The sequence below is a fragment of the Macaca mulatta genome, chromosome 4, assembly GCF_049350105.2.
Source record: "Macaca mulatta isolate MMU2019108-1 chromosome 4, T2T-MMU8v2.0, whole genome shotgun sequence".
Lineage (NCBI taxonomy): Eukaryota > Metazoa > Chordata > Mammalia > Primates > Cercopithecidae > Macaca > Macaca mulatta.
The window spans coordinates 121,244,674-121,272,443 of NC_133409.1; the positions used below are offsets into that span (position 1 = coordinate 121,244,674).

The 27,770-nt window shown below is 34.6% G+C and overlaps 1 protein-coding gene across 2 annotated transcripts in view; it reads left to right on the plus strand.

Annotated features, from left to right (window-relative positions):
* EYS (EGF-like photoreceptor maintenance factor) overlaps nt 1-27,770 on the plus strand; it is a 1,786,799-nt gene that overhangs the window by 1,259,984 nt on the left and 499,045 nt on the right. For both annotated transcript variants that reach the window (XM_078001263.1, XM_078001264.1), the window contains exon 28: nt 20,995-21,227. In XM_078001263.1, the coding sequence (XP_077857389.1) occupies nt 20,995-21,227 (233 nt within the window). The remainder of the gene's footprint in view (nt 1-20,994; nt 21,228-27,770) is intronic.

Below are 27,770 nucleotides of genomic sequence, written 5' to 3' on the forward strand. Positions count from 1 at the left end.
TGAGGATGTTCTTACTCCACTAATGTCAAATATCTTCTTTTTATTATTATACTTTATGTTCTAGGGTACATGTGCACAACATGCAGGTTTGTTACATATGTATACATGGGCCATGTTGGTGTGCTGCATCCATTAACTCGTCACTTGCATTAGGTGTATCTCCTAATGCTATCACTTCCCCCTCCCACCACTCCACAATAGGCCCGGGTGTGTGATGTTCCCCTTTCCTGTGTCCAAGTGATCTCATTGTTCAACTCCCACCTGTGAGTGAGAACATGTGGTGTTTGGTTTTCTGTTCTTGCAATAGTTTGCTGAGAATGATGGTTTCCAGATGCATCCATGTCCCTACAAAGGACATGAAATCATCCTTTTTTATGGCTGCATGGTATTCCATGGTGTATATGTGCCACATTTTCTTAATCCAGTCTGTCATTGATGGACATTTGAGTTGGTTCCAAGTCTTTGCTATTGTGAATAGTGCCACAATAAACATATGTGTGCATGTGTCTTTACAGCAGCATGATTTATAATCCTTTGGGTATATGCCCAGTAATGGGATGGCTGGGTCAAATGGTATTTATAGTTCTAGATCCTTGAGGAACTGCCACACTGTCTTCCACAATGGTTGAACTAGTTTACAGTCCCACCAACAGTGTAAAAGTGTTCCTATTTCTCCACATCCTCTCCAGCACCTGTTGTTTCCTGACTTTTTAATGATCTCCATTCTAACTGATGTGAGATGGTATCTCATTAGGGTTTTGATTTGCATTTCTCCGATGGCCAGTGATGATGAGCATTTTTTCATGTGTCTGTTGGCTGCATAAAGGTCTTCTTTTGAGAAGTCCCTGTTCATATCCTTTGCCCACTTTTTGATGGGGTTGTTTTTTTCTTGTAAACTTGTTTGAGTTCTTTGTAGGTTCTGGATATTAGCCCTTTGTCAGATGAGTAGATTGCAAAAATTTTCTCCCATTCTGTAGGTTGCCTGTTCACTCTGATAGTAGTTTCTTTTGCTGTGCAGAAGCTCTTTAGTTTAATTAGATCCCATTTGTTGATTTTGGCTTTTGTTGCCATTACTTTGGGTGTTTTAGACATGAAGTCCTTGCCCATGCCTATGTCCTGAATGGTATTGCCTAGGTTTTCTTCTAGGGTTTTTATGGTTTTTGGTCTAACATTTAAGTCTCCAATCCATCTTGAATTAATTTTTTTTACAAGATGTAAGGAAAGGATCCAGTTTCAGCTTTCTACTTATGGCTAGCCAATTTTCCCAGCCCCATTTATTAAATAGGGAATCCTTTCCCCATTTCTTGCTTTTCTCAGGTTTGTCAAAGATCAGATGGTTGTAGATGTGTCATACTATTTCTGAGGGCTCTGTTCTGTTCCATTGGTCTATATCTCTGTTTTGGTTCCAGTATCATGCTGTTTTGGCTACTGTAGCCTTGTAGTATAGTTTGAGCCTTGTAGTATAGTTTGAAGTCAGGTAACATAATGCCTCCAGCTTTGTTCTTTTGGCTTAGGATTTTCTTGGTAGTGTGGGCTCTTTTTTGGTTCCATATGAACTTTAAAGTAGTTTTTTCCAATTCTGTGAAGGAAGTCATTGTTAGCTTAATGGGGATGGCATTGAATCTATAAATTACCTTGGGCAGTATGGCATTTTCAAGATATTGATTCTTCCTATCCATGAGCATGGTATGTTCTTCCATTTGTTTCCTCTTTTATTTGTGTCCTCTTTTATTTCATTGAGCAGTGGTTTGTAGTTCTCTTTGAAGAGGTCCTTCACATCCCTTGTGAGTTGGATTCCTAGGTATTTTATTGTCTTTGAAGTGATTGTGAATGGAAGTTCATTCATGATTTGGCTCTCTGTTTGTCTGTTACTGGTGTATAAGAATGCTTGTGATTTTTGCACATTAATTTTATATCCTGAGACTTTGCTGAAGTTGCTTATCAGCTTAAGGAGACTTTGGGCTGAGACAATGGGGGTTTTCTAAACACACAATCATGTCATCTGCAAACAGGGACAATTTGACTTCCTTGTTTCCTAACTGAATACCCTTTATTTCTTTTTCTTGCCTGATTGCCCTAGCCAGAACTTCCAACACTATGTTGAATAGGAGTGGTGAGAGAGGACATCTCTGTCTTGTGCTAATTTTCAAAGGGAATGCTTCCAGTTTTTGCCCATTCAGTATGATATTGGCTGTGGGTTTGTCATAGATAGCTCTTATTATTTTGAGATACGTTCCATCAATACCAAATTTATTGAGAGTTTTTATCATGAAGGGCTGTTGAATTTTGTCAAAGGCCTTCTCTGCGTCTATTGAGATAATCATGCAGTTTTTGTCTTTGATTCTGTTTATATGCTGTATTACGTTTATTGATTTGCATATATTGAACCAGCCTTGCATCCCAGCAATGAAGCCGACTTGATCATGGTGGATAAGCTTTTTGATGTGCTGCTGGATTCGATTTGCCAGTATAAAGAAGAATAGAGAGAATAATCAAATAGACACAATAAAAAATGATAAAGGGGACGGAACTCCACGGAAATACAAACTACCATCAGAGAATACTATAAACACCTCTATGCAAATAAACTAGAAAACTTAGAAGAAATGGATAAATTCCTGGACATATATACTCTCCCAAGACTAAACCAGGAAGAATTTGATTCCCTGAATAGATCAATAACAGGCTCTGAAATTGAGGCAATAATTAGTAGCCTACCAACCAAAAAAAGTCTAGGACCGATGGATTCACAGCCGAATTCTACCAGAAGTACAAGGAGGCGCTGGTACCATTCCTTCTGAAACTATTCCAATAAATTGAAAAAGGGGGAATCCTCCCTAACTCATTTTATGAGGCCAACATCATCCTAATACCAAAGCCTGGCAAAGACACAACAAAAAAAGAGAATTTTAGAACAATATTCCTGATGAACGTCGGTGCAAAAATCCTCAAATATCTTCTTAACCTCAACCCTGTCATCAGTAGGCCCCCTTTTGTCTCCTACCAAGAGTGTAGAAATTTTAAGAAGTTTTAGTTCAAAGCTCAAACTATATGAGTTCAAATTAATTTCCACCATACAAATATTTACCTTGAGACCCTGAGTCTGTTTATTAAGTGTTTCCTCTGTTTTCTCATTGTGCACTTAAGAAAATAAAATTGGTTTTTTAAAAACTCTTGTGAGAATTAAATTATATTAATAGATATGCAGCATTTAGAGCAATATGGGTATAGAGTCACCCTCAATGCTTTAAGGAGTATTACAATTGCCTTTCTTTCTCAACTCCACAAAACTGAATTCTCCTTCAAAGGGTCCAGGTTTTATGGTTCACTTTATAATATTGATGGGTGAGTTTTTGTTGCATAGAGGGTAATTTAGAAGTCCTTTTTGGTTAACTAAATGAGTGATTTGTGTGTAATTAATCCTAGATCGATTTACTTGGCTTTTCTTTTGGTCTCTTTTGTTTTTCAAATCCTGGTTGGTAATGTGTAGGTCCAGGTTTTTTAAAGGAGTCCTTTCCATGATATAGATACTCTTTGAGACTCCTATGAGCCTCAGGAAGTTCCTTCCTCCTTGTGAGGCTCAGAAGACAGTTGCATTTGTCTTTGCCAGCACATATGTTCTTATGGCTGGAGCTAAGTGTGTGATTTTAATTATGTCTCCTTGATTACTGACTTGTCTTTCACTAATTTGGATTCATTTTCCAGGTAATAAGTAATCACACATTTTTAATGCTGGCTTATATTTTAGAATATTTTTCTTTCCTGTAAGTTTTATGTTAATTTGGAAGTATTCCTGAGTATTATCTCTCCATATTGAAATGAATAAATTAAATTTAATTAATATAATAAATGTTTCCATTTGACATGAAACACTTACTAAAATATTGCATATTTATATATTTCTTACTAACCATAGTGGCAAGGCATTCAAACTTCAATGACTTCCAAATCAAAATGAAGCCATTAAGTAAAAATACAGCCTTAGTCGAAAATAAAGTTTTTATACAATTTTCAGTTTAATTTCATGCATTCCCTCAAAAATCTACATACTTTTTGCATTTGAATATGAATTTGTGATTAAAGGATCCATACTATAGAGTTCACTTCCCATAGGGGTTCATTGCATTTATATCTAAAAATGGTTTGCTTTTTAAATGCCTTGTCTCAGAATGTATCTACACATTAGAACACATACAAAGTCAAAAACTACTTCTCTAGAAACTACTAGATGTCAGAACTATGCTAAGTGTTCATCACTTAAGTAAATAAATGAAGTTGCTTTAAGGTTTTAAATCCTAGAAAGGGAGATGATTATAATAAAACAATTAAGTTTTCTATGTTACAAATACAGCATACAAAATATTGAGCTATGCAAACTGTACACACATATCTAAGTCTACTTTTATCTAGAATATATAGAAAATACAAAAGCATAAAGACATCACACACACCCCTTCAAAAGCTACATTCATATATATCGGTGTTGAAAGCAATAAGATTCCTTTAAGAGATATGCATTCTGAGAAATTTATGGAAGCTTTAAAAACAACTGTGACTTCCATTTCAGGTAGTATAGCAACTAAAAAAATAATCCAGCTATAAGACATACATGACGTTCATGCTAACAAAGAGAAAAAGCTCTAAATAAATTACTATAAGCCAAGATAAAAATTCTTGCAGCCGATAAAACAGAAAGAAAGAAATTAAGAAAGAGAGGGAAAAAAAGAGGACGCTCAAGGAAACTTTCATACCTCACCTTTACGTGGGAGGAGGAAAATCTTCCCCAATTATTTATAACAATAAACTAGCTGGATATGGAGGTTAATGGACCAAATCTATTATTATTTACCCAAAATTCTTAAATAAAATTGTGTTTTATAATGTTTCCTATTTGAAATTGTCCTCAAGAGATGGACAAAGCAAACGCAAATCCTCTTTGGAGAAATGGCTTATCCTCAGGCCTCAAAGTATTCTCACAGATAAAGTTCCAAAGAATATGAGCCTATAGTGAAAAATGATAAAGCATTTGAGGAGAAATAAAAAGCACCATGAGACAGGAACTAGCTGAACAAACAAGGAGGTGGCTTGAATCTGCAAAGACCAGATGTTGCCATTATCAGATACCAAATGTTTAAAGTTATGCTTATTTTTTAAGAAATAAAAGAGGAAGATTAAAGTAGGTATAAGAAAAAAAGATGCCATAAAAGTGGAGTAGAAGCCAGATGCAGTGGCTCACAACCGTAATGCCAGTACTTTGGGAGGCTGAGGTGAGAGGATCGCTTGAGCCCAGCCAGGACGTTGAGGCTGCAGTGAGCAGTGATTGTGTCACTGCACTGCCACCTGGGCAACTAAGATGCTGCCAAAAAAAAAAATGAAACAAAACAAAACCCACAGAAAACAAAAACAAACAAACAAAACAACCTGAGTAAAGAGTTTTAAAATATTAGCAAATAGACATGAACTCATCCCTTTTTATGGCTGCATAGTATTCCATGGTGTAAGTGCCACATTTTCTTAATCCAGTCTATCATTGATGGACATTTGGGTTGGTTCCAAGTCTTTGCTGTTGTGAAGCTGGAAAGCATCATTCTGAGCAAACTATCACAAGGACAGAAAACCAAACATCGCATGTTCCCACTCGTAGATGGGAAGTGAACAATGAGAACACTTGGACACAGAAAGGGGAACATCACACACTGGGGCCTGTTGTGGGGTGGGGGGAGGGGGGAGGGGGGAGGGATAGCATTAAGAGATATACCTAATGTAAGTGACGAGTTAATGGGTGCAGCACGCCAACATGGCACATGTAAACATATGTAACAAACCTGCATGTTGTACACATGTACGCTAGAACTTGAAGTCTAATTTTCAAAAAAGATAAAAAATAAAATATTAGCAAATAGAACTTCAAAAAGTACAAACATATATAAATTTTTGAAACGGACAAACAAAGCAGAAGTTAGACAAAGCTGTAAAGAGAATTAATGAGCAAGAGAGTGTGTCTAAAAAAATACTATGAATTGAAAAAGAAAGATGTTGCAAAAGGAGCTGAGGATATGAAGAATAAAATGAGAAAGTTCAATTTCATATAATACATTTTTTAACAGGAGACTATAAAGTGAATGTAAGAGGGCTATATTTGCAGAATAGATAAAAACCATATATTCTCTAAATAGAAAAGCTCCCTGTAAAACAACCTAACCTAGATGAATAAAACGATTTCTTTATCTCAACACATCACACTGAAAAAGTTTTGTTCAACAAAGACAAAGGGAACTTCTTAAAAGTATCCAAAGAGGAAATACAAGTTTCCTGCAGAAGTGATAACTGGACTTAACAAGTGAATTTTCAACGGAATCAATGGAAGAGGGGAAACAATGAAAACATTACAAAATGCTCAAAAACACCAACAAATCTTATTTGAAAAGATGTAAAATGGATGAACATCCATTATATAGGATTATCTCCTATAAGTCGACAGATGAAAACAATTGAAGAAGTGAGGAAGCATATATTCTAGCAATTCAAAATAAATAAAATGTAAATGAAAAATGATACACCAGATATATAACCAATTAAATGAAGATTACAATTAATTTTAGTGAGGGATTGGGGAAATTAGAAGTCAAAAATATTTGGGGAGCCTAATTTTCTAATAGTTTTTATGGAGTATATATTAAAATATAAGTGCGGACATTTTTTACCCAGTAAGTTACATCTCTAGATATTTATTCTTCAGATGAACTCACAATGATCACAAGATATTTGTATGATGATATTCACTGCAGTATTTGTAACATGAAAAACTTGAAACAACCATGATGTTTATCAATAGGGAAATGACACAATACATTGTGATTCATCTTCAGTTAAAACTTCTCTCGTTAAAATTCCTGAGTTATATCATGTGTATTGAAAATAAAAGATCCCCAAGATGTATTGTAACTGAATGTGAAAAAAAAAATGCAAGTTTTTTTTTTTTTTTTAGTTTTGTTTAATAGCAATTTTTATAACATGTTTTGTATAACAGAAGCTGGCTGGATCCACCAACTCATTTTTCTACTTTTCTAGACACAAGGACACTACTATCCTATGCTCCCTTACAGTGGGTTTGGCCATGTGTTTAAATTCTAACCATTGGAATAAGATGTATGAAGATTTTCGATGCTTCCTTTTTCCCCCACCTCCTTTACCCTGTCTGATATTTGAATATTTGAGTGTGACACCCAAGGAGACCTTAGGAGCTATGTGCTGAAGTTGATAAATTCTATGTCACCTGAGTCCATGAAAGTCACTGAATGACTATATGGAGCAGAAATCCTCCTGTCTGTCTATGCTGATAGAACTTTATGTGGACAAAAAATGAGTTTTGGTGTCGTTAAGCCACTGAGACTTGGGAGATAACATTACTCTTAACTAACACAATTCCACTTAAAAACTAATAAAGAAAGAAAACTAAGTTATAGTTATAATCTGAATATGATAAGTATTTGTATGAAATGTAAAAGAGTGATCGCCCCTGGGCAATGAAAGCAAATTGGGTTTGGAGGAGGATATGAATAAAAATACTCACTTCATGTGCTTTTATTTAGTTGGAGATTTTATATATATATAAATAAAACTATTACGTATATTATATGTAAATATATTATAATTTTATATTATATTTACATATATTCATATAATTATATATTTTATATTGTGTTTATTATACTTAAATCATAATATACAAATGAATTTATATCAATATTTATGTATTTGATCTAATTTTTATATTAATATTTATAATATATAAAATATACATCAATGAGTATGATATATGAATACTGTATTTGAATATATTTATTAATATGATTATATATTTATATAATTCATGTTATAATTTTTATATCTTTGTATTATATATATAAAAAACTCTAGAATTGCATTTTGAAGGATGAAAAATGTGAGATTTTAAGGTTAAAGTTAACCTCAGAGGGACCTCAACATATGAAAATCATAAAGCATAGAATATTGAAAATATTATCCTTAGATGTAACTAGACCATACATAGGATATATAGGAAGACATTCCAGGATGATGAAACCAAAATGTGGGATGATACAAATCATAGAAGAATGAATACTTTGAATTGGAAAAATGGGGGGCTGAGAGTAATACAACAAGAAAAACGAACATAGTGAGAAGGATGGATTAGAGCACAATAGGAGCGAAAGTTAGGGATGTCAGAAAGAAAATATAAACATAAAACTATTGAAACATGTAGAGAGTATTTTTCTTTACAACAAAAACAAACAAACAAAAACTTAGAATTTGAGGTGTGGAGGGAAGAAATAAAAATCCAGTTTCTGATACTTTCTGATTTGGTTTAAATGCAGAAAATATCAATCTAATTCCCATCCAGCTTTGGGCTCTGTTATCAAAAGACAGAGAGTTTGCCTGCTCTCTGTGATCACAATAACAGTGTGAGATTTTAATGCCCCACTGTCAGTATTAGACAGATCTACAATACAGAAAATTAACAAGGATATCCAGGACTCGAACTCAGTTCTGGACCAAGCAGAACTAATAGACATCTACAGAACTCTCCATTCCAAGTCAACAGAACATACATTCTCTTCAGCACTACATTATACTTATTCTAAAAGTGACCACATAATTGGAAGTAAAATACTCCTCAACAAATGCAAAAGAACGGAAATCATAACAGTCTCTCAGACCACAGTGCAATCAAATTAGAACTCAAGGTTAAGAAACTCACTCAAAACCGAACAACTACATAGAAACTGACAGCCTGCTCCTGATAAATAACGAAATGAAGGCAGAAATAAAGATGTTCTAAGAAAAAACATACTAGAATCTCTGGAACACATTTAAAGCAGTATGTAGAGGAAAATTTATAGCACTAAATACCCACAATAGAAAGCAGGAAAGATCTAACATTGACACCCTAACATCACAATTAAAAGAACTAGAGAAGCAAAAGCAAACACATTCAAAAGCTAGCAGAAGACAAGGAATAACCAAGATCAGAGCAGAACTGAAGGAGAAAGAGATACACACACACACACACACACACACACGCACACACACAAACTTTCCAAAAATCAATGAATCCAGGAGTGGTTTTTTTTTTTTTTTTTTGAAAAGATCAACAAAATAGATAGATGGAATAAAAAATGATAAAGGGGATAACACCACTGAGCCCACAGAAATACAAACTACTGTCAGAGAATACTATAAACACCTCTATGCAAACTAGAAAATCTAGAAAAAATTGATAAATTCCTAGACACATACACCCTCCCAAGACTAAACCAGGAATAAGTCAAATCCCTGAATAGCCAAATACTGGAAATTGAGGCAGCAATTAATAGCCACCAACCAAAAAAAGTCCAGAACCAGACGGATTCACAGCTGAATTCTACCAGAGGTATAAAGAGATGTTGGTACCATTCCTTCTGAAACTATTCGAAACAACAGAAAAAGAGGGAATTCTCTCTAACTCGTTTTATGAGGCCAGCATTATCCTGATGCCAAAACCTGGCAGAGAAACACACGAAAAAAGAAAATTTCAGGCCAATATCCTTGATAAACATCGATGTGAAAATCCTCAATAAAATACTGGCAAACCGAATCCAGCAGAACATCAAAAAGCTTATCCGATCAAGTCAGCTTCATCCCTGGGATGCAAGGCTGGTTCAAATATGCGAATCAATAAACCTACTCCATCACATAAACAGAAACAATGACAAAATCCATGATTATCTCAATAGATGCAGAAAGGCCTTCAATAAAATTCAGCAGGCCTTCAGACTTAAAACTCTCAATAAACTAGGCAGTGATGGAACATATCTCAAAATAATAAGAGCTATTTATGACAAACCCACAGCCAATATCATACTGAATGGGCAAAAAATGGAACCATTCCCTTTGAAAGCCGGCATAAGACAAGGTTGCCCTCTCTCACCACTCCTATTCAGTGTAGTATTGGAAGTTCTGGTCAGGGCAATCAGGCAAGAGAAAGAAATAAAGGAATTAGGAAAAGAGGAAGCCAAACTGTCTCCGTTTGCAGATGACATGATTGTGTATTTAGAAAACCCCATCATCTCAGCCCAAAATCTCCTTAAGCTCATAAGCAACTTCAGCAAAGTCTCAATACAAAATCAATGTGCAAAAATCACAAGCACTCCTATATACCAATAACAGACAAACAAAGAGCCAAATCATGAGTGAACTCCCATTCACAATTGCTACAAAGAGAATAAAATACGTAGAAATACAACTTGCAAGGAATGTGAAGGACCTCTTCAAGGAGAACTACAAACTACTGCTCAAGGAAGTAAGAGAGGACACAAACAAATGGAAAAACATTCCATGCTCATGGATAGGAAGAAGCAATATTGTGAAAATGACCATATTGCCCAAAGTAATTTATAAATTTATGCTATCCCTATCAAGCTACCATTGACTTTGTTCACAGAATTGGAAAATAACTACTTTAAATTTCATATGGAACCAAAAAAGAGCATGCATAGCCAAGACAATCCAAAGCAAAAAGAACAAGCTGGAGGTATCACACTACCTGGCTTTAAACTATACTACAAGGCTACAGTAACAAAAACAGCATGGTACTGGTACCAAAACAGATATATAGGCCAATGGAACAGAACAGAGCCCTCAGAAATAGTACCACATATCTACAACCATCTGATCTTTGACAAACCAACAAAAACAAGAAATGGGGAAAGGATTCTCTATTTAATAAATGGTGCTGGGAAAATTGGCTAGCCATAAGTAGAAAGCTGAAACTGGATCCCTTCCTTACATCTTGTAAAAAAATTAATTCAAGATGGATTGGAAACTTAAATGTAAGACCTAAAATTATAAAAACCCTAGAAGACATCCTAGACAATACCATTCAGGACATAGGCATGGGCAAAGACTTCATGACTAAAACGCCAAAAGCAATAGAAACAAAAGCCAAAATAGACAAACAGGAACTGATTAAACTAAAGAGTTTATGCACAGCAAAAGAAGCTATCAGCAGAGTGAACAGGCAACCAACAGAATGGGAGAAAAATTTTACTATCTATCCATCTGATAAAGGGCTAATATCCAGAATCTACAAAGAACTTAAACAAATTTACAAGAAGAAAACAACAACCCCATCAAAAGTGGGCAAAGGATTTGAACAGACACTTCTCAAAAGAAGATATATATGCAGCCAACAAACATAAGAAAAAGAGCTCATCGTCATTGGTCATTAGAGAAATTCAAAACTACAATGAGATACCATCTCATATCAGTTAGAATGGTCATCTTTAAAAAGTCAGAAAAGAGCAGATGCTGGAGAGGATGTGGAGAAACAGGAAAGCTTTTACACTGTTAGTGGGAGTGTAGATTATTTCAACCATTGTGGAAGACAGTGTGGTGATTTCTCAAGGATCTAGAACCAGAAATACCATTAGACCCAGCAATCCCATTTCTGGGTATATACCCAAAGTATTATAAATCATTCTACTATAAAGACACATGCACACGTATGTTTACTGCAGCACTATTTACAATAGCAAAGGCTGGGAACTAACTCAAATGCCCATCAATGATGGACTGGATAAAGAAAATGTGGCACATGCATACCATGGAATACTATGCAGCCATAAAAAAGGATGAGTTCATGTCCTTTACAGGGACATGGACGACACTGGAAACCATTATTCTCAGCAAACTAACAGAAAAACAGAAAACCAAACACTGCATGTTCTCACTCACAAGTCAGAGTTGAACAATGAGAACACATGGACACAGGGAGGGGAACATCACAAACCAGGGCTTGTCAGGGGATGGGGAGCTAGTGGAGGGATAGCATTAGGAGAAATACCTAATATAGATGATGGGTTGATGCGTGCAGTAAACCACCATGGCACATATATACCTATGTAACAAACTTGCACGTTCTGCACATATACCCCAGTACTTAAAACTATAATTTAAAAAAAAAGAAAAAGAATACAAGAATTGGAAATAATGTAACCATTTTACAAGAGAGAAACTAGTAAATAATTGATGGTGTACTCTTAGGATGGAGCTTAAACAGCCATTAAAAATCATGGGTTTTGCATGTTCTTGCTTGTAAGTGGGAGCTTAGCTATGGGTATGCAAGGCATACAGAGTGGTATAATGGACATTGGAGATTCAGAAGTGGGGAATGTAGGAGGGAGATGAGGGATGAAAAACTACCTATTAAAGTACAATATACGATACAGGATGAGGGGTACACTAAAATCCCAGACTTCACCACTATATAATTCATCCATATAACCAAAAACCACTTGTATGCCTAAAGCCACTGAAATAAAAACAATAATAATAACCCTCTGTACTCTAGCATGAGAAAGGAAAATCCGAATCTATCAAGGGGGGAGTGAATGTTTCAAAAATATCCACCCTTCATACTGTGAAACAGTGGTCTGCAATACCCTGAGGTGCCAGTCCTGCCTAACACCCAAGGATGCAGGGAATATGAATCATACAACAAAGCTTATAATCTAAGGAATCTTATTTGTGACTGTGTAATAACTAAAGAATAGATGATGAGAGAGAAATGCCTTTGTCCAGTGAGAAAAATTAGGAAAATATGAAAACAAGATCCATTAAAATTACACTATTTTATGTGGAGTGAATTTATTTGCATTTTAAAATGATAATCTTACTAAACTTATTAAGATGTGATTCTTATCCTATTATATCAATGTTATATTCAAAAAGGAGGAGTAACACTTGGGATTTCTTCAGATTAATTTTTCCTTGTATGATTTGTTTTACTATCTAACATTTATTTTGAATGGCAAGTGAGAATTTTTCATGTACTAACAGTAATTTTGCACATTTCCTCCTTTAATATAATGATGATTACATATGTTTTTTAAATAGCAAAACATTTTTCTATATTGCTTTGCCCTCTGATAAAATTTGCGTGATTAATTATTTTCAAAGTTATTAAACTAAAAACAACATAAAGTTTTGGAACTAGCTGAGAATGCTGGCAATTTAAACTTTTGAAGTCATTTTTCCATTTGTTTAAAGTTTTATTAGATATTATGATGTTCTTATGATTTCGAAAGTTAAAACAGTAATTGAACTATTTTCTGGATTTATTCCTGTTAGTCACACCACTAAGACATCACTAGTTGTTTTAAGTTATCCTGTATGAAAACTGAACACCTGACAACTAAAAGAACTCCACGGAACTAGTACAAGAGATGATACAAGTTATAAATGTAGGCGTAGATGTAGATATAGACATAGGTATATTAAATACATGTATATGTGTTTATAGCTATGACATTTGATAATGCATAATTAGAGAAATAGGGGGCTTAGAAAGAATGGTAAGCCATCACAGCCTTTACTATACATTACCTGCAAAAAGGATTCTACTTAGCTTGTCTGCCCTGTGTGACTCCAGGTGAATGAAACAGATATTAGGCAAGTTCAGGAAACTACTGTTAATTTAAGGGGGATGTTGGGAATTATTCTGCATATGACACTTATTAATAAAGAAATATAATTTGAAATGACAGCAAGTTTCTAGTTTTTATGTAAGTGGGTGTTAAAAAGCAAAAATTTGATAAAGAAATTATTGGTATAAGTAGAGTAAAAGTTGTTACTATGTAAATTGTGACAACCATTCTGAGGGGAATTTGTCAAAATTCATAAAAAATTAAATGTATATACTACTTATAAGAGTTTATGATGCTGGGATCTGGGGGGTAGAAGAAATGGGGAGATTTTTGTCAAAGATACAAAGAAAAAAGAATTTTTGATCCAACAAGGATATGGAGAATTTGAACTCTTATATTTTGCTGGCAGAAATGTAAAATGGTGAAGCCTCTTTGGAAAATAGTTTGGCAGTTGCTCAAAATGTTCAACATAGAATACATAATCCAGCAATTCTTCTCCTGATTACATATCCAAGAGAAATTGAAACATACATCCAGACAAAAATTTGAACATGAATGTTCATAGTATTATTTACAATAGCCAAAAGGTAGAAAAGTCCCACATCTTTCAACTAATGAATAGATAAATAAAATATGATAGATCCATATCAGTACTAAAAATGGATAAAGGGGCCAGGTGCGGTGTCTCAGGCCTGTAATCTCAGCCGTTTGGGAGGCCGAGGCGGGTGGATCACGAGGTCAGGAGATAGAGACTATCCTGGCTAAGACGGTGAAACACAGTCTCTGCTTAAAAAAAACCAACCGACCAAACAAACAAACAAAAATTGGCCGGGCGTGGTGGCGGATACCTGTAGTCCCAGCTACTCCAGAGGCTGTCGCAGGAGAATCTCTTGAACCAGGGAGGTAGAGGTTGCAGTGAGCCGAGATCGGCCATTACATTCCAGCCTGGGTGACAGAGCAAGACTCTGTCTCATAAGAAAAAAAAAAAAAATGAAGAAAGTTCTGATATATGCAACAACGTGGGTGAACCTTGAAAACACTACACTAAATGAAAAAGCCAGTCCAAAACAGTATATGTTACCTGATTTTATTTATATGAAATGTCTAAAATAGGCAAATCTATAGAGAAAGAATGTAGATTAAAGGTTTACTAACACTAGACTGAGGATGTATGGTGGAGAGTGGCTGTTAAGGGAAATGACATTTAGTTTGTGAGTGACAAAATATAAAGCTAGATTGTGGTGATGGTTGTATAATTCTGTATCTACTAAACAATATTAAATAATGTGCTTTAAATGGGTACACTATGTATGCAAATTATATCTCAATGTAACCATTGAAAATAAAATTATGATTCAGAAAACAAGAAAAAACTTGAAACAACTTAAATATATCAGTTACAAACTGATAGAATCCATGATGATATATCCAAACAATAAAAACACTCTGCAGATTTTAAAAGGAAAGTGAAGACCTATACTGACAAATAGAGCAGCCTACCAAAAACCACATTAAAGTGAAAAAAAACAGAGTAGAATAGCATATCTAATAAATGGAAAGACAAAGTGGAATGAAGTATGTGTTTATAGTATATTCTCATTTTTGTAAAACAAAAAGTACATTTTCTTTACATGATACATATGCATTTTGTTATCCAGATTATAACTCATTTATTTTACTACTCTTTACAATCAAACACAGTGATTTTTGATTCTTTTCTTCCCTTTACACTATTAAAGCTCTAAACTCGAGAGTCTTCCAGCAGCATTTGTTTCTTTTTAATACTTCATCGTCGTTCTTAAAATGATCCTACTTCTGTACTTGAGAAGCTGGGTTTCGAGGCACATATCTGAGTGAGCCCACTCTCTAAAAATTTGTGCCAGACAAAAGTCTGTTGAGCAGTGGTAAAGTCAGCTGGCAATGAGCAGAATCCTTCAGGCTGAGCAATGTGAAGTGTTTAGCACCATGATTTTCACAGCCTGCTTGCTGTGGGGTTGAAACGATGAATAGTGTGTGTTCCTTTCCTCTTCCAACTAGAGTTGCCCAACATGACTAGAAATTGCTGTCCTTTTTTCTTGTAAATTTGTTTGAGTTCTTTGTGGGTTCTGGATATTAGCCCTTTGTCAGATGAGTACATTGCAAAAATTTTCTCCCATTCTGTAGGTTGCCTGTTCACTCTGATAGTAGTTTCTTTTGCTGTGCAGAAGCTCTTTAGTTTAATTAGATCCCATTTGTCAATTTTGGCTTTTGTTGCTGTTGCTTTTGGGGTTTTAGACATGAAGTCCTTGCCCATGCCTATGTCCTGAATGGCATTGCCTAGGTTTTCTTCTAGGGTTATTACGGTTTTAGGTCTAACATTTAAGTCTCTAATTCATCTTGAATTGATTTTCGTATAAGGAGTAAGGAAGGGATCCAGTTTCAGCTTTCTACTTATGGCTAGCCAATTTTCCCAGCACCATCTATCAAATAGGGAATCCTTTCCCCATTTCTTGTTTTTCTCAGGTTTGTCAAAGATCAGATGGCTGTAGATGTGTGGTATTATTTCTGAGGACTCTGTTCTATTCCATTGGTCTATATCTCTGTTTTGGTACCAGTACCATGCTGTTTTGGTTACTGTTGCCTTGTAATACAGTTTGAAGTCAGGTAGCGTGATGCCTCCAGCTTTGTTCTTTTGACTTAGGATTGTCTTGGCAATGCGAGGTCTTTTTGGTTCCATATGAACTTTAAAGCAGTTTTTTCCAATTCTGTGAAGAAACTCATTGTTAGCTTAATGGGGATGGCATTGAATCTATAAATTACCTTGGGCAGTATGGCCATTTTCACGATATTGATTCTTCCTATCCATGAGCATGGTATGTTCTTCCATTTGTTTGTGTCCTCTTTTATTTCACTGAGCAGTGGTTTGTAGTTCTCCTTGAAGAGGTCCTTTACATCCCTTGTAAGTTAGATTCCTAGGTATTTTATTGTCTTTGAAGCAGTTGTGAATGGAAGTTCATTCATGATTTGGCTCTCTGTTTGTCTGTTACTGGTGTATAAGAATGGTTGTGATTTTTGCACATTGATTTTGTATCCTGAGACTTTGCTGAAGTTGCTTATAAGCTTAAGGAGATTTTGGGCTGAGATGATGGGGTTTTCCAAATACACAATCATGTCACCTGCAAACAGGGACAATTTGACTTCTTTTCCTAACTGAATACCCTTTATTTCTTTCTCTTGCCTGATTGCCCTAGCCAGAACTTCCAACACTATGTTGAATAGGAGTGGTAAGAGAGGGCATCCCTGTCTTGTGCCAGTCTTCAAAGGGAATGCTTCCAGTTTTTGCCCATTCAGTATGATATTGGCTGTGGGTTTGTCATAAATAACTCTTATTATTTTGAGATACGTTCCATCAATACCAAATTTATTGAGCATTTTTAGCATGAAGGGCTGTTGAATTTTGTCGAAGGCCTTTTCTGCATCTATTGAGATAATCATGTGGTTTTTGTCTTTGGTTCTGTTTATATGCTGGATTACATTTATTGATTTGCGTATGTTGATCCAGCCTTGCATCTCAGGGATGAAGCCCACTTGATCATGGTGGATAAGCTTTTTGATGTGCTGCAAAACAAACAACCCCATCAAAAAGTAAGCAAGGGATATGAACAGACATTTCTCAAAAGAAGACATTCATACAGCCAACAGACACATGAAAAAATGCTCGTCATCACTGGCCATCAGAGAAATGCAAATCAAAACCACAATGAGATACCATCTCACACCAGTTAGAATGGCAATCATTAAAAAGTTAGGAAACAACAGGTGCTGGAGAGGATGTGGAGATATAGGAACACTTTTACACTGTTGGTGGGATTGTAAACTTGTTCAACCATTATGGAAAACAGTATGGCGATTCCTCAAGGATCTAGAACTAGAAGTACCATATGACCCAGCCATCCCATTACTGGGTATATGCCCAAAGGATTATAAATCATGTTGCTATAAAGACACATGCACACATATGTTCATTGTGGCACTATTCACAATAGCAAAGACTTGGAATCAACCCAAATGTCCATCAGTGACAGACTGGATTAAGAAAATGTGGCACATATACACCATGGAATACTATGCAGCCATAAAAAAGGATGAGTTTGTGTCCTTTGTAGGGACATGGATGCATCTGGAAACCATCATTCTCAGCAAACTATCTCAAGAACAGAAAACCAAACACCACATGTTCTCACTCATAGGCGGGAACTGAACAATGAGATCACTTGGACTCGGGAAGGGGAACATCACACACTGGGGCCTATTATGGGGAGGGGGGTAGGAAGAAAGATTGCATTGGGAGTTATACCTGGTGTAAATGACGAGTTGATGGGTGCTGATGAGTTGATGGGTGCAGCACACCAACATGGCACAAGTATACATATGTAACAAACCTGCACGTTATGCACATGTACCCTAGAACTTAAAGTATAATAATAAAAACAAAGAAAAAAAAGAAATTGCTGTCCTATCAAGGTGCCTTTCTCTAATGATCAAGTTTATTTTGAATCCAATGAGCACATGTTATTCAGATACTAATTGATTAAGAAAAAGTTATTGAAGACTAATTTCTTGTTATAATAATGGCTGGTTTATCACTGTATCCTTATACAAACTTACCTAAGAAGTGATCAACACATTTTCGCAGTTACTATTTTCTAAACTCTCATATATTTATGATTTGTAGAATTTTAAAAATGGTAATTTTATTGTTCCTTTTTTGCATTGCCAATTATATTACTAGGTCCATCATCTGGTTATGTTTAATAAACCTCCACAGTCACTTGATATTTTTAACCTGTATGTAAAAAAATAAGGTAAAATTTTAGCAGTGTGAACTAATTTTCCTTTTTAAATATATAACAAATTAAATACATTTTATTCATTCTAAATTTTAAACAAGTAAATTTATGACATAATCTATAACTTCTAAAAATAAAAGCCAAAGACTATTAATTATCACATATCACATATGAAATTTGATCTTTATAGCAAAGATCAAATGATTAATGTTGCTTTCAAAAATTGATTTGTGATCCTGTTGTTTTCGGATCAATTGATAGCAATTATTTTTGCGCAATCACTTAACAACTGACAGATGCGAAATATTGATTTTTTTTCAGGTGAGACTTAGGCTCCCTGAGCAGCTACAGTAGGAGAAAGAAGTAGTGGCATTTAATTCTAATTTATTCCTGAGAAAGTGGTGACTGACTGCAGTTCATGAAGTCCATGGCAAATGTTAGATGAAATGGTGAAATTATTCAGAAACATTAAAACTAAAAATTAAATTAGAATTCAGAATATTGAGTAATAAATCCCATGCCATTCACATTAATATTGCCATTTAACTTGATGAAAGTTGCCTTAAAGAGACAAACTTATATTGTAAGTACTAATATGAAGATGTATGCTAATTTTCTGATAGAGCAATATCAGAGAAAGTTGATTATAAAACTATATCAAAAGCATTAGAATTTATATTATTTATAAAACTAAAGAGTTATATAATGTAGTTATAACATTAATCCGGGGTGACAAAATTATTTCATTGCTATTGTCCTTGTTTAGTAGTGTGGTACAGGCCAGGCACAGTGACTCACACCTGTAATCTCAATGTTCTGGGGGGCCGAGGCTGGTGGATCACCTGAGGCCAGGAGTTCGAGACCAACCTGGCCAATGTGGGGAAACCCCATCTCTACTGAAAATACAAAAAATTAGCCAGGCATGGTGGCGGGTGCCTGTAGTCCCAGCTACTCAGGAAGCTGAGACAGGAGAACTGCTTGAACCCGGGAGGTGGAGGCTGCAGTGAGCCAAGATTGTACCATTGCACTCCAGCCTGGGCAACAAGACGGAAACTTCATCTCAAACAAACAAACAACAACAATAACAGAAAGTAGTGTGATACATTGCATATTTACGAAAAAAGATTCAAAATTAGTTATACAATATTTACTGGAGAGCCTACTAGAGATCAAGCATTGTTAGGAATAAAACGAAGAAAAGCACAGAAGTCATCCCACCATCCTTCAGGTAGATTGTAATCCAGAGGAAAGAGAAGCAGGTCAGGTTCAATCATGAAAATAAATATATTGTTACAATCTGTGATAAACACCATAAAGAAGAATTTCAGGTTGCGAAAGAACTGAACTGTACATTAATGTATCAGTAAAATATAAATTATCTATTTCATTTTAACTCTTATTCCAATAAGTTGACATTAATGTGTGTAGTAGATATAAAAATAGCTATTTGAGTCTCTAAGATCAGTTGGGGAATGTTTGAAGTGACTTCTTTTGCTAAGGTTTTATCTTTATGACAAGGTATAAAATAAAAATTTCCTATGTTTAATTGTTGGTTTTTATTGCACAAAGGTTTTTTACATTAAAAAGATAATTATCTCATGATTATATTAAGTGAAATTCTAAAAACTTTCCCAAACAGTATGTCAAACTCATGAGTATGCTGAACACACAAATTTTCTTAAGTATTATGAATAAAGATTTCTGATAAAATGAGAAACTTTCGTGTGGAGGGAGAAAGAAAACACGATGAATATATATAACCTAAATAGTAGAGGCTACACATAAAATAACTATACTACAAGCACGTGGTAAATGTTCTAACAATGGTACAAATGAGATGTAGAATTTTAGACAGGAGAGAAATATCAGTTTCATCTTGTTGGGCCAGGGAAAAACAATAATAGAGGCGTGGGCTTAGCATTGTAGGTGAAATTTAGATAGGAATTGAGAAATAATGATGCATAAAAAGTATATTAAACAAACTTCCAAAATCAGGAAATTTCAGAGTCTTTAAGGAATAGTAATCTTATTTGGTCTGAGAGAATTTAAGGTACTCATTAGGAATCATGATAAAGTAGACTGGAAGAGCAGGGATGAATCCGATTGTCAAGGGGTTTTGAATGTAAAAGTAGGAAATTTCACATAATTCAGAGAATTTTGTTGTTCATTATTTATTATAAAGAAAAAATTAAAATAGTATTAAAATTTGTAAAAAAAAAAATAATAATAAGGAATATTTGTGGGTATTTCTAAGGTACCTCTTGGATAGCTCCCAGAAATTAATGCTAAATCAGACTAATGAATGCACATTTTTAGCAGTTAACTTAGAAATCCTTCAAGTTCGAACAATTTTAGCATGAAAATGTCGCATGACCTAATTCTTGATCTTAGGCTCATAAGATCTGAAACAGCTAAAGGAGGACTATGTTTTTCCCATAAAATAACTGACAAGTTTATGAAGGTCATTTCTTCCACATTTCTTACTACTACAGGGTCATATTATGTGGCTCAGAAATTTTTAACATTTACAAATCTCATAATTGTGAAACAACCATGATAATTTTATTTGTCCTCAGTTAAACCTTGGATCAGTATTGGTTTTATTTTCTCTTATATTAAATCAAATTTTCTGTTGTTTCTATTTATGTTCCTAGTGCTTCTACTTATATTTTGTTTTCTGGTCTGTTTATAAATCACAGATCCCAGGGATTGATGCTGTCTCCAACAGCCTCCTTTGTTGATGCTTCTGATGTGACACAAGGGGTTGATAACATGTGGACTTCTGTCAGCCCCTCTGTTGCAGCACCCTCTGTGTGCCAGGAGGATGTATGCCACAATGGAGGCACATGCCGTCCCATCTTCCTCTCCAGTGGTATAGTGTCATTCCAATGTGACTGTCCACTACATTTCACTGGCCGCTTCTGTGAAAAAGGTAATCAATCTTCATTATCCTTTTGTATTTATTTTTAAAAACTTCTCCAGAGAAAGGAGTTGAAATGTATTGTAAACTTAGTGATGGGTACTAGCACAAACAAGAAACATTTGTGTAATTTTATTTAAAAATGAATTCTGATAGAATACGTTGAGTATTGTAGAAGCAAACCTAAGATGTTTTTTGCATTAGGAATGCCATACGACATATATTTCCAATTGCCATATAAAATAGAAGTTAAAATACAAACATAGTGTTTCCTATGTAGTTACTTCTAAAATTATGGTGAATCTTTCCTTTGTTTCCATAGAGACAATTAGGTTCTAATTAATACTATTTTTATTGCTTAATTGCCAAATAGCCACATTTATATACTTCATATGCAAATCCGCATATTTGAATTTAGTGTTTAAGAATAGTACATTAACTTTTGATGCTTAAGAATATGATTTTAACATTAATGAAGCTGTTAATGAATGAAAAAAAATATTCTCCTATTGTTAACATCTAATAGCCTCCTAAGATGTTTTCAGTTAATTAGGGAAATGCTAGACAACTAAAGCCAGAAACACCCTGGACAGATTACAAAGGCATTAAGTCATGATGCAGCTGACTGGTTGTCCTTGCACTGATAGCTGAAGTGTCATTGTGTCTATGCAACTAATCTCATGTTCTAAACTAGAGAGGAGGGGATGGGGAGTACTATTGGATTATGATTCAGATAGCAGATAATTTATTACTTATCCAAGACTGTATTTAATAACTCCCCATTTAAGCGCTAAAATGTGGGACCGCCTAAAGTTAATTCAAGGTGTGTGGATGTGTGTGTGTGTGTGCATGGGTGTATGTGTGTTATTCCACCCTTCTTCCACAATGACTTTGTGTGACTGTGAATGTTTAATATTTAGCCAAGTAAGCAAGCAAATATAGTAAAAGGCACAGAAATGGAAACAGTCTATTTTCATGTTCATCTTAAGACACCATAGAAGTGTTCTTCAAAATTGATTTTATCCATAAAATGCTCTGAAGATACATCGCTATGGCTTGATTTTTAGAAAAGTATTTCATGTGTTTGCAAAATATCATGATGTTTGCTTTCTGCTATAATTTAAGGCCATTGATATTATATGAGTAGAGAGGTCTAGGGAGATAATTTGGATTGTAAAGCTCTTTTAGATCTACATTTAACTATTTAAAACTCTGAGATGCTTTTTATCTTTTTTATTTTGTGCTAGGTGGAGTCTTAAAAAAAATACTCTTATTTATTAATCTATCTTAAGATGGAGTCTCGCTCTGCTGTCCAGGCTGTAGTGCAATGGCATGACCTTGGCTCACTGCAACCTCCACCTCTTGGGTTCAAGTGATTCTCCTGCCTCAGCCTCCAGAGTAGCTGAGATTACAGATATATGCAACCACACCCGGCTAACTTTTATATTTTTAGTAGAGACAGGATTTCACCATGTTGGCCAAGATGGTCTCAAACTCCTAACACCTTAGGTGATCCACCCGCCTCAGCCTCCTAAAGTGCTGGGATTACAGATGTGAGCCACTGTGACTGGTCTAGTTTAGTTTTTTAATGTTAGTGTATCTCCTGGTCAGACACACGCATTACACTAGCAATAACCCTCTAAGCCATCATTTCTCTCTGTCCCACGGAATCATCAATTCTCTCTCCTTTAACTCTTTACCTAGTATCTTTAACACTTCATAGAGTAACCTGTATTGTCCTCCAGAAAAAAAACAAGTGGAGGTATTTTGGAGTTAAGCAAGGCTTCACTGAGGTTTAATTGTATTTGATGTTTTTGGTGGCAGAATATAGGAAATTGACCCCAGGAAAAGAATTGAAAATCTACCCTACTTTTGCTGTAGAAATTATGTTTTCATATTATTAATCATTTTATACTTCTTAAGTTTTTAACTATTTTTCTTGCTGAATTTATAATATTTTAAAAACCAATAAATGAGATAATGTTTTGCTAAACACTAAGTAATCTATAGAGTATTTCTTTTTTAAAAGTACATAATAGACACTATGACTAATATTTTTATTAATAATTATTACTAATTACAAAATTGCAATTGAAGAGTAACTTTAATTCATTAATACTGAGACATGTGATATACTAAACAAAATTAATGTAACAAGACTATTTTTAGATTATCATAATATTATCTGTAAATTTTTTTGTTGTTGCCTCTTTTGGAAAATGTTTCAGTACAGTACATAGAGTGCCATGTGATGTGCATATTCAGAACTGAAATTTTATTTATAAGTACCAAAGTAATGAATATTTATCTTTAACCATTTACTCTTTACATTTTAATTATCTTGCCTCTTTCTGTCATAAAGAAAGCCAAGGGCAGGATTGTGTTTTCAACCTATTGTTCTAAATGTAATTTGTGATATTGTGTGCCTTAGCATCCCTACTGATACATGTTGACTACTGCTACTGCCTAAGATCTGTAATTCTGGAATCTGGTCCTAGGATGTCATTTTTTATAGTATGACTCAGGTTGGCCAGATGAAACCTGAATCATGCTATAGATGATGAAATTTAAGTGTAAATTGCAGTAATTATTATATGCCATTTTCAAATTATTTCAATTGCCTGGTAAAAACTTTGCTTTGGATAAACAGTCCCTAAATCTTCCCTATTTATATTTATTATATTTACATTTTTATAACTTCTTAGAAATGTTCTCAGTATTAAATGCTTACAATTTACAGATAAATCAGAACTTACAGATAGAATGCCATGAAAATAATTTTTAAATGAATCCCTTATTGAGTACAATGAACACCTAAAATATATGAACTTCTGCTTCAGGAATGAAATTTACATGATATTATTGTGAAGAGTCCTGATTTACCAGACACTGCACTGAGTGCTTCATGCATCTTATTTCACTTAACCCTCAGAATAACCCTGCTGAAGTAGGCTCTCTAAATTACCCCCATTTACAAATGAGAGATCTAAAGCCTCGAGTTGTTAAATTACTTTGTCAAGGTCACACAGTTTGTACATGGCAGAAATGGGATTAGAAGTAATCTTGGCTGACTCCAGATTTCACATTTAACCACCATGCTATATTACTGTACTAGTTGGAAAATCAAATTTAATGTGATGGCATGACATAAAATTTTTAAATTGTTCCACTGTCATCTGTTTATGAAAGAAAAAAATCTTTGCTTCAGGAAGCAAAGAGAGTTTTCTTTAAAAAATGAAATTTCAAAAATCATCAAACCAAAGAAGTTAATGTTGATCTAGTAAGTTTTTAATGCAGAAGATATCATAATCCCCATAAAATTAAACTGAAAAACAAATTAGGTGAGCCCAAAAAATTGTGTCTGAGTGGTCATATCTTTTCATAATGATTTTACTTAAACTAAAATATAGAAAGCAGATTTTAAAGTATTTGAATTTCAGAAAAATCTAGACATAACTGATGAAAGAACATGACTGAAAAAATATATAATTGTGTAGACATCTAGATGTAAAGATATGTTGGAAATTGATTTTTCTTCCCAAGCCTCACTCCTTTTTACTTCTAGTTAATATTCTTAACCTGTGAAAGAATGTTATAATATTTTAACAACTTTCATGTTTCATAGCAAAATAGAGATGTCAATTAAAGTATAGGCCTTAACTAAAAAGCACTAGATCCAGTAACACAGAGAAAGGATTTCTGGAGCTATGAGACTATGGAATGGGTCACCCACACGCATATTTCCCATCTACTTGGGATTACATCATATGCTGCTCTACTTTATCAAATCATCCATATTCAATCAACTGATAACATTGACTTATAGAATTAGTTTGATTTAATATGCTCTTTTTTTCTTCAACACATGCTATCTTAATTCATATTAGCTAAATCTTGTTGCCTATTTCATCATAATGATCCCACATCTCACCAAGAGAAACATAAGAGCATATATTCTTGCTTTGTTTTATATGGCTGCATGCAGGCAGATGGCTGTCTCCTACTGTAAAGTTCAGAATGACAGATTTAGAATATCAGTGCCTTGTGTTGGGGAAAAGCGTATGCCTCTGACTATTAATTATAAGATTAACATTTTTAAACAGCCCCATACTTTTTAGTGTTCTATAAAACAGTTTTATAAATAATATAATAAAGGAGTATTTAAATGCCATACATTAACAGCAAGAAATATTTTGTTTTGATATTCTATCTACATATATTACATATATAGTTAAAGGTTAACTGTACTGAGTAAATTACAAAAGTAGAAATAAAAATGAGAGGGTTTACTAGGTGTTTTGTCTTGTTAAAAAAATAGACTGCCTAGATATCTTTGCTTTTACCATAACTGGAACATATTAAAAGTGTACAAGAGTAGTCCTAATTTATTTGTTAACTTTAGATCAGATGTCTGAGTGTCAGGCATTCCACAACCAAGAAGGCAGGGAAACAGAACATTAGTAAGGTTCTTACAACAGTGATTTATATCTTCCAGAGAACTGATGGTCTACATCATCAGAAAAGGACCAAGAAATAGGTGTCTGCCTTTTCAAATGTTAATATGCCATGTCTGAAAATCTGTATGAAATCAGAGAGCAATGCTGCATATTTATCAGTACATGACAATGGCTGAAATACTGAGATGTTAAATTGAAAATAAATGGGAATTGAAGTCAACAACAGTGACTAAAAGGAGACGAGATTACCCATTATCAAAGGCAGGAGATTTCATTTTTGAAGTCAGAGGTACACTGGAGGTTTATAACCTGCTCTTCTCTTCACTATGAACTACTACATTCTCCAGCAGGGAACACTGGGCTCAGCTGGAGACAAAGACAGCCTACTCCCTATTCTGGTGCTTATAACTATGACACAATCCTCAGTGAGCTTAAATCAAGGATTTGACAGGGCTGTGTTCCTTACTGGAGCATCTAAGTGAGAATGCATTTCCTTGCCTTTTCCATCTTCTAGAAGATGTCTGAATTTTTTGGCTCATGATCCCTTCATTTATTTTCAAAGAAAGCAATGGCAGGTCTAATTTTTCTCATATTGTATCTCTCAGACCTACTCTTACAACACCGTTTTCTACACTTAAGGATGCTTGTGATTATATAGGGCCCAGTGAGATAATCCAGCATAATCTTCGTATCTCAGAGTCAGCTGGCTAGCAATCTTAATTCCGTCTGCATCCCCAATTCCCCTTTGTCATGTAAAGTAAGATAGGCACAGTTTCCAGGAATTGGGCTTTGGACATCTTTGGGAGGCCATTATTCTGCCTACTACAGGACCCCTGTCATCTTTCAGGAGACTTACATGATTATACAAAAAAGGGAACCTATTGGGTGGATATCTAGTGTTCATCAAATTGAGGAAAGTAACTGAAATCAGCTTAGAAAATGTATCAAAAGATGTTCAATGTTCTGGAGAGCCAGGGAACAATAGTTATAATGAGGCTGTTCTAGGAACAGACTGGTCTATCCGCCCCCAGCACAGGACATGTGCCATGTTCTGAGCCACTTGCTCAAGATTCAGAGTCCCAGGAGACACTGAAATTGTCTAATTGGCAACACCTCAACCATATGCTAACCCACTGCCTGTGCAAGAGAAAGAGGAGAGGAACAAGAGAGGCCATTTTTCCTTGGGCTTGTGAAATAGTAACTAGACCATACAATCCACCAAGATATCACAAAACAGGCCTCTTCTTTATTTCAACACAAAAATATAATAATTCACAAAAGGCATTCATAGCATGTGTGGACATTTTTTTTCCTCCCTGGATTTCTGTCTTTTATGTCCATTTATTTCGCAGAATAGTTTAGCAAAACTTTTTGTTGCCTTTCATCTGTGCAAACACAACATAAATACATCATCAAAATATTTCCATAAACAAAGATTTTTCCCTTCCTTACTTTCAATTTAAGTAATCAAGAAAAATATTTTATGGAGAAAACAGTATCTGAAATGGTACTTAAGGATCAGTTTAAATGATACTTAAAATAAATCAGAATGAACAAATACTTGAAGGAGAAGCGAGCTGTCTAGTTTGGTTTGGGAGCAGGGCACATATGGGATTGACTGAGAAATAAAGCTGGAAATTCAGGTGTGACTCATATGGCAGAGAACCCTAAATGACAGATTAAAATATAAAACCATTAGAATGGTTTTTAATCAATCAAAAGACATAATGACCAGAATTGGACTTCAGAATGATAGATCTGAGAGTAGAATATAGAAAGGATTATGGTGGGGAAGAAGATGAAACGGGGAGAAAAATTGAGAAATAATTACAACAGGCCAAAAAATAGGATGAAGACTCTTAACCCTCATGCTTTCTAATACTTTGGAAGCATAGATCTTTGTGTTCTCTTTTGCAGAATACAGTATAGATTTTTTAAATCCAAAATTTACCAGAATGGATAAGGCTTATGTCCTTTCATATATTATTTTGTGAATAAAAATATGTGGTATAAAATGTGGTTATAGAAAACAAGCCACAGTAAATGTTCCATTCTTTCTTTTTGGCACTATCTTCTGCCCCACCGATTCACAGAAAAA